Raw genomic sequence first — 16,925 nt, 5'->3', positions numbered from 1 at the left:
TTGGTTGAGATGTGGCCCTCAACAGAAAGATTATGACTAACATTGCACTTGAGGGGAGGAATGAGGGTTGGACAACTGTGTAAACCAGTCAAGCTACAGTCTCACTTTTTACAGTATTATCACTTTTTACACTTTTCTTAGCCAACATTAATTTTCTGTGAAAATTCCTGATATAAGAAAATGCATACAAAGTTGTAATCTACTCTCATGTTCAATTTGCCTGTAATTTTTGTTTGTATTGGAAATTAACTAAAAATATGAAGAGGTCAGTGGGAAGACCAAGTCATTCTATTTACATTATCATTTATATGGTTGTTATCATATTCTATATTTTCTGTTTAATTTCTATATATTTGTATCAAATAGCAATATGAGCAATCAACTTGATCTAAATATGGAATTCCTTCAGGTAGCAATGACTGACATACCAGCAGCTTGTTTCCACAGGAAGTCGAGTTAATGTCACTGATGGGAAATGAAAACTTGAGAACAGGAGGAGAAGCCGATGCATCAACTGTTCCCTGGCATTTGGTGTCATCAAATTGATTATTTAAAGCCACTTGGCTCTCATTGTAGCCAGCAAAGTAAATTGGGCACAAAAAGATCGATAATTGCACATCTTGGGTTCCGCAGGTCACTTTGATGTCATTGTTATCTGTGAAGAAAAATGACAGATTATGCTATTAAGAATGAAAATGTTGCAGTATTTGACAGTAGCTAAATATTCTTATTACTGGTATTAAGGGTTGACCCCATTTGTTAGAATGCATTTTAACTTGGAGCAGGTTTCTGACAGAGTGCCAAACACACCAGACATCATCAATTTGAAGCCTGGGCTACATTAATTCCTGGCACGATTTGCATCTCATTGATCAGCTGTCTGCCTGAAATGAGCTACAGCTGAGATTGAGAACTGGCCAGCTCAGAATAGGTTAAATTAATGGAACCTGGAAGCCACCTAGCAGAACCAAGGGAAGTTGTGGGGGATTGGAGCCATTTGTTGGGTGGGAAAGCAAGCTCAGGAAGAAGAGAACCGGACTTTCCTTGTGGGTTTGGGTGGAACCTTGTTGTATTGAGTGGGCAACTCGGTTGCCTAAAAAGAAGGGCCCAGTTAAGATGGCAGCAGGCTGAAATTGAGCAGGAAAGTGAGATAACTCTTTGTACAACTATTTTAACTGTGCGACAAATCATCAAACCATTTCTGTGACAGGATGGGCTGCTGTTTTTGAATATTCAAATTAAACAAATTAACACCTGTGTTAGAACTGTGAATGGTAGTATGCCAGCTGAATTTGCTAAACCAATTATCCACGTATAAAGCTCAGATGGTAGCTAATAGGATTTTCAATTCAAGGTTGATGTCCCCACATTTGGCAATGAGTTTTTAATAGCCTGCTCCTGGGCCTGGCTGAGATGGCCATAAACAGGTCCAGGGCGACTGAGGTGGGTTGCTTGACTCAATTATCTTCCTGTCTTCCTTGGCTATGTTCGCGCCCTGGTGTCTTTGGAGAGAGAGCATGCAGTGCTGAAGCCTTCTGCGACTGGTGGGTGCAGTGCAATATCAGGGCTGGAGTGCAATATCAGCTCCCAAAATGGCATTTTAATGTAAATTTGATAAGTTTTCCTTGAAGTTTTGTTTTTTGTTACAGTGACCTTAAAGGAGCTGTCAATTAGTTAATGTATTCATTTATTTCTCATTTACTCGAAAGAGTATGTTGTTAAGAGTAATTTCTATGCTGGTACTTCTTAATAATCTAAAGATGGGTCTTGAAGATTCCAAGTGATGGGGATGTGACTATTTCCTTTGGCAGCTTTTTCCATTGTGGAATTTCCTTGGGAAGAAAGATTGTTGATACACTAGGCGAATCGTTCCAGATTTGCACTAAGTGTGGTAACGGATGGGTAAAACGACCTTTAACCCACCGGCCACAATGGCAGCTTTTCATGCCTTATTTTCGCCCACTGCATTAATTATGCATTCCTGGAAAGCACGCCGTTTCCATGGTGGATGGGCTCTCATTCACCTGCCACGCCATCACCTCGCTGCTTCATCACGCTGGGCGCCATACTTAAAGTCCAGCGTGCACACCTCTCTGCTTCCAGCCCACGACTGCTGCAAAGAAGACACTGTCCTGAAAGGCAAAAAAGCTGCAGCTCCCAAGTATAATGAAGCATCCCTTGAGTGTCTTTTGGATGCAGTGAAGGCTCACTGTGATGTCAGCAACCTCGCTAACCTGGCTTGGGAGGCGGTGGTCAGTGCCAGTGCCCTGCAAAGGAGGACAGCCACCCAGTGCCACTACAGGATGAATGGTCTCATCTGTTCCACCAAGGTAGTTCACTCGTCTTATCACTTTCAACTTACACACTCACAAACCCATCACACATCCACAGGGATCTCACATCTCAAGGGACAACACCACTAACTCTCACGCACACGCTCACATCTCCATCAGGCTCATACCCTTTTGAGTTCGCGTGCTTATCCTGTCCATGGCTCCGCTCACCACACAAACGTTCCATGCAGTGCCACGTATCCTGCTCACACTCTCGCCATCTGTATTTGTGCAGGAGAAGCTGGCTCACATCAGCAGGGAGAGGTCCCAGATCGGAGGATGGGGTGGTCCACATTAGACTCCTCACTCACTTTGAGGAGTGTGCCATCGCACTAACTGGTGAGGACATGGACCTTGTCTACAGTGACGGTGAGGTCGGCAGTGGACCACCCTCATAAGGATCCTGCAACACATCGTCCTTCTCTCAAAGCAAATGTGAGTGCTCTCTCTCCTGTTTTTGACTCTGGTGCTATACACTAATTATCTCTACTTCACAGGAAGCTCTGCCAAATGACCAGCACCCTCAGCCAGCCAGTCCCTCAGCTCCATCCACATCCTTACCTCCAGCCAAGAGGACACCTCCTCCATTGAAGAGGTGGAAATAAGCAGCCTGGAAGACCCTTCACAGCGATTATCCACACCCTGCATCAGTGCAGAAACGCACACCTTGGTGGAACCTAGATCTAGAGCAGGCCCATGTTCACAACCTGGCGGACACCACACGGCCATGTGAACACAGCATCAGGAAGCAGGTTTAGCCAAGCTCCCCAGCACTCAGAGGACTGCTGGGGATCAGGATTCTGTGAGACCCAAGTCAGATGACGAACCTCTAGTTTTGGCCTCCCAACTCATCCTGGAGAGTCAGCAGAAGGCGTGGGGACATCCTGCAGAGCTGTTGGAAGCCGAGTCAGAGGAGCACGACCGCCTGCTCTTTGATGACGTGGTGCCCACATGTGTGTGTATGGAGGTCTCCATGGGGAGGATGGCGGACTCCACGGAGACCCTGGTCCAGCAGAACGTGGAGATGTGTGCAAACCTGCACTCTATTGCAGGAGCCATGTGTGAGTTCCTGCGGTGGCAACGCATGAGGGAAATGGAGCACCTCGATGCCCCTCCAGGTGTTCCTTCCCCTTGAGTCAGGCCGGGGCCCCCAGGCAACCAAAGGGAGGAGGAGGAGCAGCAGCTGGATACCCCTGGGTCATCCACTCAGGAATCCCAGAGGCTGTCCTCCCCACCTAGTCCCTATGCCTGTGAGCCCCTCAACCTCATCCTCTGTCACTACAGAGGATACAGCTGGCCAATGAGTTGTTCTGGAGGGAGAAGTGTGTGTGAAGCCTTCTGGAGCCTTGTGCAAGCACTCTACAATGCACGCGGATCTTTCATGTATCATGCTCACCTCAATAACTTGAGCATTTTGAATGTGCCTGCTGCAGTTGTCCATCTGAGCTGACCTGCATCTCCGCCCACCCAATGATCACACTCCCATGCAGCACCTGATCTCGCCCACCATGACTTTCGTTTCACTTTTGATTTGGACAGCGTGGGCTGGATTTGGTTTTTCGTGCCTCTCCCATCTTTTCCCCTCCCCAAGTCACCCATTTCCTCTCCCCCATCACAGTTGATCCCCCTGGCATCACCTTCCACCTCCCCTCCATGACCTACCAGCCTTGACCCTTTTCCTTCGGGGATGTCCAGATGGATGTGCATGTTTCCTTCCCTCCTTAAAAACCCAATCCTATCCACATTCACCAGACCAATCCAGAATTCATGATGGGAATTCTGGAACAGCCCTTTTGAAAACTTATTATATATTATCAAAATAATTATCCAAATCTCAACATTTTTCTAAAATATTGTATGTTAAACCTTTACTGCAAGTACTGCCGTACTTCATTGTTCAGAGGACATTTAAGAGTCAATCAACATTGCTGTCACATGTCCTTCCCGAAAGGACATTAGCAAACCAGACGGGTTTTTACAACAATTTTTTTTTTACTTGTTCATGGGATTTGGTCACCACTGGATACGCTAGCATTTATTACTCATCCCTAATTGCCCTTGTTCAGGGGGCATTTAAAAGTCAACCACAGGAGTCATATGTTGGCCAGGCAAGGACAGCAGATTTCCTTCTCTAAATGACATTTCTGAACCAGGTGGGTTTTTCCTGACAAGCAGCAATGGTCCCTCATCATCGTGGTGGGATTCAAACCCAGGTTCCCAGATCATTGCCCTGGGTCTCCACAATACTAACCCAGTGGCAATACCACTACACCACTGCCTCCCTAGTGTGTTAATGAGAGCTGAAAATTGAACTGGTTGATGGCTAGTTTGGATACCTGACATTGTCCAAAGCCTGTTTGAGTTCAGGCCAGCAATTCAATTACTTGTGTGTGTACTTGCATGTATTGTCAATCTCTAAATTATTCTCTAAATTCAGATAATATTAGCTACATGAATAAACAGCAACTGTACATTGTGCTAATAATTTTCTGGTCCCTTCTGTCCTCCTCTTCTGAAAATGTTGATTCTTTCTGGTGCACATTTCTAAAAAGCCAACAAACTTCTGATATTGCCTGCAAATGGCCATTGTTCATATTGAACCTTGGCAGAGGATGTTACCGATCCCTGCAATGACATCATACTGAAGCCCTGTTATGAACACGTAAGAAAACTTTTCAGTAATGTTTTATAGCCCAGGCTTGCTGAAGCCAACTGTAACACCCAACTGCATTCATAATGCAATAAATACAATTAATTATGCAATTAGAAACCATTAAGGGCAAGAATCTAATCCACAAGAAGGGAGTTTGGAACATGGCAAGTATGAGTTAATATCTCTGGGCCGTGAAAAATGCTTGTATTGTTACAATTGGCTATGCTACTTCATATGGTATTTTATAGTTGTAGTATTATAAATCTCTCGTTGATATGAGCTTACCTGGAAGTCGATAGGTTGCACCACAATCTTGACCATGAATAATAATATTTTGAGAATTGATCCCTTTGATAATTGTAATAGCAATCAATGAATAAATAGGGAACAGCATCTTCTCTGTTTATTGGACAGGCACCTGTAAACAACATAGACACTCTGAGACACACCATTACTCCACCAGCCAAATAAATGCTGTATATTTCCCTTCTTCCATCCTATGATGAATTATTGTTGCTTTTTTTTTGTTCTGCCCATTCATTGTGTGGTAGACATCATAGCATCAGAAACCCTATTTGCAATCGTCTGACAATGACCTTTAAGCTCTCATTAGGTGTGTGAGGATCCCATGGTGATTGACCCAGTGATTCTTAACACTGCCCTCTCATCTGGAAAAAATGCTTTACCTCTATTTAATTCCTCCTCCAACAGACTATTGAAATCAGGGACTTACTGTACGAATAGCTGAAAATGTAAGCTTGCTGTCAGCCCATCATCCATTGTATCTTGTGCAAAGTCATTGCCCTGTTTCACCTCTCTCAAATATATGTATATATTTATATATATATATATATATATGTATATTCATTACAGCTTTACAACCACATAATTGCACTCCATTTTGTCTTTTTAACTTAACAAACCTACTTGAGGGTGAAAACACATTTTACAGGAAACCACCAAGTTTCAGAAGAGATAGATGGAAGATGAAGTAAATCAAGAGCTATTAATTGAATGACACTAGGCTAGGGTTTTAAAATTTTGCTTTTATTAACATAGAATGATAGATGCAGCATTCCTTTTGTTGTTAGCAGCTATGCCACATGGCCAAATGTAAGCAAGAACTGCCTATATGGCCACTTACTTATATTCATTGATTAAAATCTTTCAGATAGAAATTAGCCTAGTATAGGTTCTTACCCTAGGTCAGCTAACAGATACATTGCAGGTTTCTCTTTGGAGTTTCAGCATGGTGGCATATTGGTGGAGAGTGAGGGAAAAAGCCTACTGTTTCCTCACAATCCCATTTTCAATTTCCTTCAATCTACCTTGCCAGGATTGCTGCTGTCTTCCCTCCTAGCTTGAAGCCACATATAAATGCTGGTGGATGGATTAAGCCCGGTTCCCAGCTTAGTTCCATCCCATCTGTCCCGGTTACCATCACTTCCTGGGATCACTGTGTGCAAGATGAAAGGCCTAGCCTTGGGGTAGTATTGGTCCCAGGATCAGGAAATATAGTTGACTGCTAGTAGAGGTCTCTTCTGCTTCCAGATAGAATTTGCTCAACAATATGGGCTTCAGTCTCAGTGAAGTCTACAACACTGCAACTCTTTTCATCTTTGGATGCTTCCACCTCTTTTAAGTGCCTGGCCATTTCTTATGGTGTTTCAGTGGTAGTTCTGCTGTAGCATCAGCAGCATTTTGTGGCCAGGCACTGGCATGCTCTCCCTTGGTTGGCAGAAATTCTACCTGTAACCTATCATGCATATCCAGTGACCATTGACTCACAGACATGGTTTGGGTCACGGTGAAATTGGAGGAATGGGTGGAATTCACTGCTGTGGGCTGAAGAAGATAATTCAACCATCGATTTCAGATACTTCTGTTTGCATAGTATTTTCTTCCATTATGGGTGAAATGCATAACCCTATGTCAAAAACTACCTACTGCCATGTTAATAATAAAACAAATATTGAAATACCATAAAACAGTGTTATTTTAAATGCAAAATAATTTGATGAAATATTGAAGAATTTCATAGCAACAAAAGTAAACATTAACAATAGGCATTGGTGCAACTTGCATTCTTACATTTCATTCAATGCATACATCCCTAGAATAATATAACTTCACCTGGATAAATCATTGCACAAACAGATATCAATAAAATTGTGTAACTATGTATTTTTAGCTAGACATTTGTAAACTCATACGAGTATTGGGAGAAGTAATAGAAATATTATAAATGTCCAAGTTTTGTCAAAACTATCTAGCCTGAATTTGGGACTTGATTTTAAATATTTTTTTAAAATTTCCTTTCCTCTTTTCCACTCCATTTTTCTGAAAATATTGGCTTATGTTTCCATGGTGCCTAACAGTCCTCATCCTTCATGACTGAGCCCAGACAGCAAATTTCAGCAGGTTTTTGGACAGTGGAGATCACAGCTGAACCCGAATCTGTTCTCACTTGACGTTAACACTCACATACACTTTCCAGTCATCACATAGCAATTAAATATGGCAACCCTGGCTAACTATTTCTTTCCCAAGATCATGGCTTTGAAGCTTAACAATCCAATTGCTGCCTCAACTGAGATCAGCAAATTTGACGCAACACATTTTGAACAGTGAATTTTTTTTGCAGCTTATTTACTGCTTTGGAGTATTTTCCCAATATTTTTTTCCTTGTCCCTCTTCATCGCTGAAGACGTTGCCTGCTTCTTTGGATGAAGTTCCATAATGCAGTCTGATACCTTGTCCAAGGACCATTCTTCATACATGAAGTCAAATAGTAAATGCCACTGCACTATTTGACTGCAGTGGCAGCATGCTGAATCTATCCTGTCCTTACTCCATGTCATACATGTTCATCAGCTAGAGTTCCAGAAGGAGGAACTTTTGCCTGATGTTGTCATTCCTAATTCTGTGTTGGGAGGCCAACTGTAGCCCCTGCTGCTGCGCTAATTGAGATCAGTTAACTTAGTGCACATAAGGAGTCTATTGTGGAAACTTGCTTGTCTGGATGGTTCTGTTACCCATCGCATACATTTGCTGAGCTATCTTAACACTTTACAGAAATTTTAATATTTAAATGTTTAAATATGGACAAATTTACCAGTTTTTCTTGATTGTGTTTAATTGCAGCATTTTCTTTGAAAATTACTTTGCTAAAGTTCTTTTCAAGCCCAACTTCTACTTAACCTGGAGAACTACACAATGACCACAATGAGAATGGAACTAAACAAAAGGAACCTTCAGAGTTAATCCAGAGTTGTACAATGTTATAGAATTATTCCCCAGTTTAAAAAGTTGAACATACTTCCCAGATGCATTGCACTAAGAAGCATACTGACCTTTTTGCACAATACTCTTACTATTCTTTACATTTACAATATTCTTACATATTATACAGGTTAATTTTTTTCAAGATACTAAGTAAAATATTTCAAAATATTGATTCGAAATAAATCAATAAATAGTCATGATGTGAATAGATTATAAATGAGCATTTAGATTGTGTGGAAGACACCTAAATAAATCAATATATATCTGGAGAAGTCAATAGATAGAGTACATAACATATTTGGCAGCATCGGCGGAGAAGAAAAGAGTTGACGTTTCGAGTCCTCATGACCCTTCGACAGACCCTGTTCTGTCGAAGGGTCATGAGGACTCGAAACGTCAACTCTTTTCTTCTCCGCCGATGCTGCCAGACCTGCTGAGTTTTTCCAGGTAATTCTGTTTTTGTTTTGGATTTCCAGCATCCGCAGTTTTTTTGTTTTTATTACATAACATATTTAATGAATAAATCAATAGGTAATATTAATGTAAAACTTACCAGAATGAAACAATCCAGTATATAATGATTCTTTGCCTCTTGTATAGTGTTGCTGATTTGTACATGTATTTAGCATTCCATTGCTCCTGCGCTTTTATAGTGCTTTTCTTGTTGCTGATTGGATAGCTTTGATGTCACAATGTGGCATACTTTTCAGATGTAAATTTTAAAATAAAAAAGTCTGACTTTTCTTTATTATAGTACACAACTCGCCTGAGGCAAAATTTCAAAACTAAATAAGGAACTTGTATCCTCACACAGGTATAATGTTCACAGCTATTGTGAAACCAGTTGAAAGCCAAAATATTTGTTCCATTTACAAATCAATTGATCTAAGCAATATGGATTACATTTATCTCTTTTTCATTTTTTTGTCTGTGTTTAATAGCCACTGACCATATTGGCAGGTGGTCCCAATTTTACTTTGGGGGTTTCATCCTGTCGAAATTTGAAAATTGAATCACAAGAGATGAGATTGGAATGAATGTTTAAAACGGTCATTTCAAACTTCCCAAACACCCAAGTATCCATTTGACAGGTATAATTGGTGAACATTTTGTTAATCCAGGCATATTGTAGTAAATTCTGGTCAGAATAGTTCAACAAAAATTTTGCAAAGCCTGTTTTACATGGCGTTCTGATCTGACTCTCGCTCACAGCACCAAACCAGCCTTAATCCCAGTGACAGTGTTCACTGGTCTATCTGTTGCTGACAGCTCAAACATGATTCTTGGTCAGTGAATCAATAGGTGAATGGGTAATGGGGAAATATTAATAAGCAGAAGATGGTAATGGTTGAATAAAAATGAGAGGAAACACTGCCCATCACTACCTCTCAAGGGCAACTAGAGATGAACAATAAATGTTGTCTTGCCAAGCCATGTTCACAACTCAAGGATACATTCAGAAAATATTCAAGGTGGTTATGCTCTTAATTTGAACCCTCTATTCTTTTCCCCCCAGCAAACAATGGAGGTAGGTGGGGTGCTGGGGGGGTGGGGGAGGCAGGGTGGGAGGTGGTGGTGAGGGATGTGTTATGGTCACATCACGTGCCTGTAAAGCTTATTGTAAGATGGACATTACTTTTTAAAAAGCAACATGGGGCCTTGATACTGTACCTTCACAAAACTGGGCTCCGGAGAGTAAGTTGACTTCTTTTTGTGGTTTCTGTACAGACAGAGACAGATATGTCTGAATATATCCCTGGGAAGTTATCAAAATGCAAATGGACTTCTCAGGTGCTGACTGACTACACCTCACCATTTCAATGGAAGAGATTTAAAATAACAATGGCTGTTTGACCTGCCAGCCCCATGAGGATGGGATTTCAAGTAATGTCATTCAGGAGGAAAATAGCCAGAATGTTGATGGGACATCAAACCCATGTATTCCCCCATTGTTTACCAATTACATTGATTTTAATCCATTGTGTAGACAATGGAATACATTGATACTGTCATCACACAACTGAAACTATCTGGAGACAGAGATAATACCTTATTAACCCACAAGGGTAGCCCAGCAGGTCAGTCTGGGAACAAAGGCTAGAAGGAAGTCATCTCTCTCCCAGGACAAGGGATGACCTTGTCCAACAATCACATGAGGAAGAGAAGAGGAGCTTATTCAGTTTAACTGCAAGATTATACTTCTTCACTACAGGAGCTCATCCATAATTTGGCTTGAAACAGGCCAAAAACCTTAGACTTCCATTGTCTCCAGTGAATCAAGAGAGAATCCTTCAGGGCTGCAATGTTTTAACCACCGTCTTAAGCACTGTGTAGACAAGTGACCTGTTTCTTTTTTTATGCCAGTAATCTAAGTGCATGTTACATCTTTAGAAATTAGCTTTTCTTGTGTGTGAGTGTCTGTGTTTGAGGAGTGTGTGTTGTTGCATTTACATTTCAGATGTGAAAAATGTTTATTCTTTATTTTGAGTTAAACTTAAAATAAAGTCTTTTCATGTCTGTTCTTTAAAGTCACAGCACTCAAAGAGGTTAAAGCACTCCTCAAAAATACATCTTGTTGCGGTCATCAGAGAGGTGAGAAAAAATGGGGGAAAGTTATTCCACATCTCTCCCCATCTGTAACAGGGGTCAGAGAATCATGTCAAGGAGGAAGATGATAGTGATGATGATGGGGATGAGGAGTAGGAAGGAAGTAAATTCTTGTGGACTGGAGTGATGATGAAAATGATCATGATTGTAATGTGAAGGAAGAGGACATTGAGGATAGGGATATGGATGAGGATGAGCCTAGGAACAAGATTCTGTTGCATGTTTGCCAAAATGTGCTGCACCCACTGTGTAAACCATGAATCAGTTCAGATACTTTCACAATGAGAGGAATTAGATGTTGTCAGTGAGAATGTGACACTGGGTGATTCACAGGACACAAGGATGCAGGAGGATGGGAGTGGGTGAGGATGTGTCACCTTCCCAATGGAGACTGAGGAGAAGGTGGTGGTGAGCTGCCTTCTTGATATCTGAGTGGCTTGCTAGGCTAATTCAGAGGGCAGTTAAGAATCGACCACATTGCTGTGGGTTTAGAGTCACTTATAAATGAAAGTTCCTAAGGAGATGAAACAGAGAGTTCTTACAACAATCCGTTAGTCACCGTTATTGTATCATTTTTTTCCAGATTTATTTAGTTGAATTTAAATTCCCCAGCTGTCATTGTGGAATTTGAACTCGTACCTTCTTCGTTCAGGCCTCTGGATTGCTAGTCCAGTAACATAACCATAATGCTACTGTCTTATGGGTAGTTGCTTGCAAAGGGTGCTCAAAGAACATTGTACTGTGTGCTGATTCTGAGTTCAGTATTCAAGGGTATGTGACAACTGACAGTTATTAGCCTGGAGTCCACAGCTCTCACTTGTGGAACATCAAGGAAGCTATTGATTTACTGGAGGAAACAACTGAATCTGTAGCAACTGCAGTGGAATCTGCAACAAGCATCCCCATGAACACCAACCTCACTGCCTTCCCAAGAGCTCAGAAGTAGCCCATGAACCGTCAAAGTCTCTTCCCCCCCCAAAGAAGGAGAGACTATTGTCTTGATGTCAATCGGGAAGAGAGTAGACAGTACCATGTGCACTGGCTTTCTGATCCTATAGGTTGGGATACAGATTGCTATTTATGAGGACATGCAGATCTGATAGCTGCCATTTGACCAGTTAGGCTGAACAGGAGATGAGTCAGAAGTCCAAGCCATGGTAGAATTTCAATGGTTGGAGTTCAATTTGCTGAGGCTGCTGATTCTTAAGACAACGGTATTGAGCCTTCCTCCTGAGAGCACCATGCAAGAATCTCATAGAAAATGACACCAAGATGACCAGGTGAAAACTACAGAGATGCACTTAGTTGTGGCTCCTCTCAAGAGCTGGCTATCATAAGGAAAGGGCCAATCCTCTCCTAACATTGGCTACAGATCAATTGGCTAAAGCACTCAGGGCAAACATATTTGAAATCAGAATATTTTAAAGGGGAGACTGCAAATTGGATTTCAGATTTTGGGCAGGAGACAAAAAAATATTTTACATTGGGTGAAATCTTGCTGTCTTAGTTTTTGCATGAGTAGTGGGTCATATCCAGGTTGGAAACCTGGAAGTGCGAGTGGCGGGCCTTCCACTTCAATCTTCTGGAAGGTGGCAATTTAAAAACCCACCACTGGGATCACCATTCAATTCAGAATGGCAGGTGGGATGACAAACTGTGATGTAAGAATGAGCACAAAAAGGTTAAAGCTCTTTACAGTGGCTGCATTGAAGTTAATGCTGCATTGATTTGGACATGTGACTTATGCAAGATATAGAAGTGAGACGGGGAAGTGGCTGCACTACATTTCACTGATGCCTTCCTGGAGGTTACGTTGGAGGAGGCGGGGTCACGGAGGTAGTTGCTGTTTCCGGAGGAGGACCAGCATGACTAATCGGGCAGGGCTGGAGATCGCTGAGGAGGTTGGCAGCTGCTGTGTGATGAGCAAGAAGGAGCTGGAAATAGTGCAAAACTGCGTCAATAACCTCCTGGGGGCTGGCAAGGTGAGTGTCCTGCAACTCTCAGCTGGCAGCCATGAATCTCTTGTCTCCATAGCAGTCCTCTGCACAGAAAGGCACACTGTTGCCAGCAACACAGAGGATTGTTTCACAGTCTTCATCACCCTATATATTCGCAGACAGTACTCACACTCACTCAAACTCAGCTTTAAAGTAAGGACTTTGAGTGTCTGATTCCATTGTGAATTTCGTCAGATGTCACTGTCTTACAATTGCACATTGTGTCCCTAATTTTTCTAATGGTCTTCTTGTTCTCATTGCAGGAGAGGGAAGTGCATAGCACCTGGGAGATGAGGCAAACTGGGGCTTGGGTGGGGGTCGGTGAGTGGGATGGTGAATTCCCGTTACTGGCAATCATGATGCCAGTGGAAGTGGAGACCATGGAAACTGGCAGGATGGCAGCACACCAAGCCATCACTGAAGGGGCAATGCAGCGCAACAGAGAACAAATGAAAGGATCATGTGTTAATCATGCAATTGGATCTGAGTAGCTTCATCAGTTGTGCAGTTGTATCCATGAGTTTACACTTCAAGCTCAGCAACATGTGAGGCTGTGAAACTACTGTTTCTTATATGCTTCACTTACTGAGGTCTTATTTCTCCCAAAGGCCATTGCAGGTGTGGTATGTGGAGGCAGCACAGACCTCAGAGGAAGATCAGCATTCTGAGGTAGCACCATCACATGAGTCATGCACACCCCCGACCAGTGCAGATAGCCTCACCTTTGTGGAACCTCAGTCGTGTATAGAATGGATGGCACAAGATGAGGATAACTTTATATGTGAGCAGGAGCAGGAGCAGGTGTTGGAGCCAGTGCTAATTGTGGGGAGTCTCCATTGGAAGATGAAGAACAGCTCCAGCCATGCTCAGCTGGACAGAAATGCTGAGCCTTGGGGCTGTTATGCAAAGCACATGCTTGTGAATCAGCAAAGACAGAGTTTCTTGAGGAAATTATTGTGGAGAAGATGGAGGAGTCCATCCATGCCATGAGTGCTGTAATGTTTCAGGCAAATGAGCGCATGACCTCCTCCATTGAAAGAGTGGCCATTGCCATGAAGAATCATCTGTGCAGGCTAATGATTGGATGCAGGACCAGTGCTACAGCTTCCACAGTATGTCAGTAATCTTGAGTGGTATTAATTGGTCAGTGACAGTGATGGCTCAGAACTACATGGAAATGCAGCTAAGTACTGGGGGTTCCTGAAAGGGCTGAAGAAGGTAGGGATGATGGCAATGATTTCCAGTCGCTTCCTCAGCACCTTTGACTGAGCCATAAACACTACGTCATTTCCCATTATAGAGGCCAGCTTTACACAGATGCAGGTGGGGCAGTCTATGGCGGGGTCCTTATGGGCACTGCAACCTAGAGGAAGCATGCCATGAGTATCTCATTTGCATGAGCAGGCTGCCTCCACATCTGCTCCAGCAGCAAGTAGATGTACGAGGAAGAGAACGCAGAAACAGGATTTAGTTGCACAATGGGATTTACTTAGATGTCTTCTTTAATGTCACTGTCACGCTAAGTATATTAATTGCAATGAAGTTGGTTATCTTGGGCCCCTGTTAAGTGTCATATAGTTCTCAGTGCTCCATTGCATGTTGACCATTAGGAGCTCAATGGATGTAAGCTCAATGAATGTGATGGGTCACAGTGTTAGAGTGGGAGTGACAGCATTGTAGCTTTACTTGAGACAAGGAGATCTAAATGTTGGGATGAGGTCTTAACTGCAGCTACAGGTGCCCAGGTTCCAAGAGTGCGGTACTGCACAATCCTCACTCAGATGAATCTTGTCTGCATCAGGACGTTCTGGGGTTTCTCTGGGCACAGGCATCATTGGGTCCTCTGGATGGGCATGCTTTGCTGCATAATCATCATCTTCCTCTTCATCCTCTGAGGAGGAAGTAGTGCCAAGTTGTGCAGAGGGCAGCACACTACCAAGGGTGAGATCCTTAAGGGCCATATTGGAGAGCATCTCCAGCGTCAAGGCACCAGACCTATATTTTAAGCAAGTCTGCTCAATATTTGACCTGGTGGGCTGAAGAGTTGAAGCCCCTGAGACTGCCTCAGAATGAATACATCATGGCAGCACCCTGGGAGCCTTTCACACACTTGTGAGATAATTTAGCAATGGGCCAGCTGCACGATGAAGAAGCAGAACCCCTTCCTATTTACAAATACACTTGGCTGGTCTGACAGTGCCATGATGGCATGATGGGTATAGCATATCACCTGTGAACCTGAGAGAATCCTGCCCTCTGGGCATGACTGACAGAATCCTCCTCAGTGATTCACCTGACCTCAGGACAGGTGGAACCCATGTCTCTGTGCTGGCTTGAAGATACAAGGGTCTGAAATCCCATCGAGTTGTGAAATTATGCCACAGGAGCGGGCAGCAATTTCTTCACCTCCAATAGGATCAGTAACAGCAGCCTCAATGAGCTACTCCTATAATGACAAGCCTTTGCCTATGTCTGACCTCAAGCTTGTCACTTTCCCCCTTTAGAGAACTGATTGTGTGTTCCTTTCTCGTTTTGCACTTCCCTATGTACGTCCTTGAGTTCCAGATGTCTGACTTTGTGCACTGTTGGTAAAGAGCCATTGTCATTGGAAGAGGCGACTTAAATATTTCAATTGGCTTTCCTTTGCTACCGTGAGGGTTGCAGAAAAGTCACACAACTCGCCCCTGAGAAAACTGGCAGAAGGTAGGAGGACATCAGGATACTACCCTGATGCCTTCTTTCCTAAATTTTCTCAGCTACCACCCTGCACCCCCCACTTCCAATTTCAATGGCCTGGAAAAACTTCCCCCCTCACTGGCTGGGATTTCCCAGTCCCGCATTGGTGGGCAACATTGCGTGCAGGGCAGGAAAATTTGGAGAGCAGCCAGCCATTGGTGGGACCAGAAAATCTTGCCCATTTGTCTGAGCTGGAGAGCTACACATGATTTTCAGATTGCACCATTCGCCCCAGTACAATGTTTGTCTCACTGGTACATGTGCTACTCGAAGAAGGGAACAACCAACAACAACAACCTGTACTTATATAGTTATTATGTTATTTTATGTTATGTATGGATGGGTGGGCAGGACTTAATGAGAGTTGGTCATGCACAGCAGAGTTTTGAATGAACTCAAGTTTGTGTAGGGTATAACTAAGGAGCTAGACAGGAGTGTGTTGGAATAGTCAAGTCCAGAGGTAGCATAGGAATGAATGAGGGCTTCAGCAACAGATGAGCTGTGGCAAGTCTTTTGGACTGCCACTTTGCTCTGTTTACTCATGCATGTTTGCTGGCTTCTGGTATGTGTGACCGATCTTCCCTAGGCAGGCTGTAGTATTAGTCTGGTACTTGCTTTAAACTGGTCTATTAACAGTATATATAAGATAGGTTACAGAGTAAGTCCAGAGTTCCATCCTCTCCCTCTTGAAAATCTAGTACATGACTGCTGATGTCACTGATACACCATCGTCTACATCATTTATTAGCATAGCTATTTTATTAAACCATTATACTACAGCAAGGGTGGAGGTGGAAACAGGCGGTTTTGGTGTGGGTATGTAGTAGGAAGCTCTTCTTGGAATCAAATATTCCACCAAGATTAAGAACGGTCTGATTCAATCTCAGATTGTTGCCAGGATTAGGAGTGCAGTCAGGTAGTCAATGAATGGGATTTGTGACAGAGACTGAAGACAATTGTTTCTAGCTTCCTAATATTTAGCTGGACGAAATTTCTGTTTCTTCAATACTGGATGTCGCATAATTAAGAGACAGTGGAGTGATCAAAATAGCTGGTGAGGTAGAGTTGGGTGTCAATCATGTAAATGTGAAAGCTGATATTGTGATTTTGAATGATGTCACCGAGAGGTAGTAGAGATGAGGAATTGGAGGGGACCAGGGATAGATCCTTGGGGGAACACCTGAAATGGAAAGAGAAACCACTGGAAGTAACTAGATAGTTAAGGATGTAACCAGATGAATGCAGTCCCACTCAGCTGGATGACAGAGGTGTTGGAACGGAATTTCGTGGTTAACCCTGTCAAAGGCTGAAGGC

The 16,925-nt window shown here is 42.9% G+C and overlaps 1 protein-coding gene across 1 annotated transcript in view; it reads right to left on the bottom strand.

Annotated features, from left to right (window-relative positions):
* The window catches only part of LOC121290433 (zona pellucida-like domain-containing protein 1), a 46,396-nt gene extending 31,560 nt beyond the window's left edge, over positions 1-14,836 (bottom strand). Inside the window, exons 1-2 of the mRNA XM_041210870.1 lie at positions 14,653-14,836; positions 429-655 (exon numbers count right to left, since the gene is read on the bottom strand). Of these exons, the coding sequence (XP_041066804.1) occupies positions 429-655; positions 14,653-14,836 (411 nt within the window). The remainder of the gene's footprint in view (positions 1-428; positions 656-14,652) is intronic.
* Between the last annotated feature and the right edge of the window lie 2,089 nt (positions 14,837-16,925).

Source organism: Carcharodon carcharias, chromosome 18 (assembly GCF_017639515.1).
Source record: "Carcharodon carcharias isolate sCarCar2 chromosome 18, sCarCar2.pri, whole genome shotgun sequence".
Lineage (NCBI taxonomy): Eukaryota > Metazoa > Chordata > Chondrichthyes > Lamniformes > Lamnidae > Carcharodon > Carcharodon carcharias.
The sequence above is the reverse complement of the archived record's forward strand: the minus strand, read 5'-3'. Positions and strand labels throughout refer to the sequence as shown.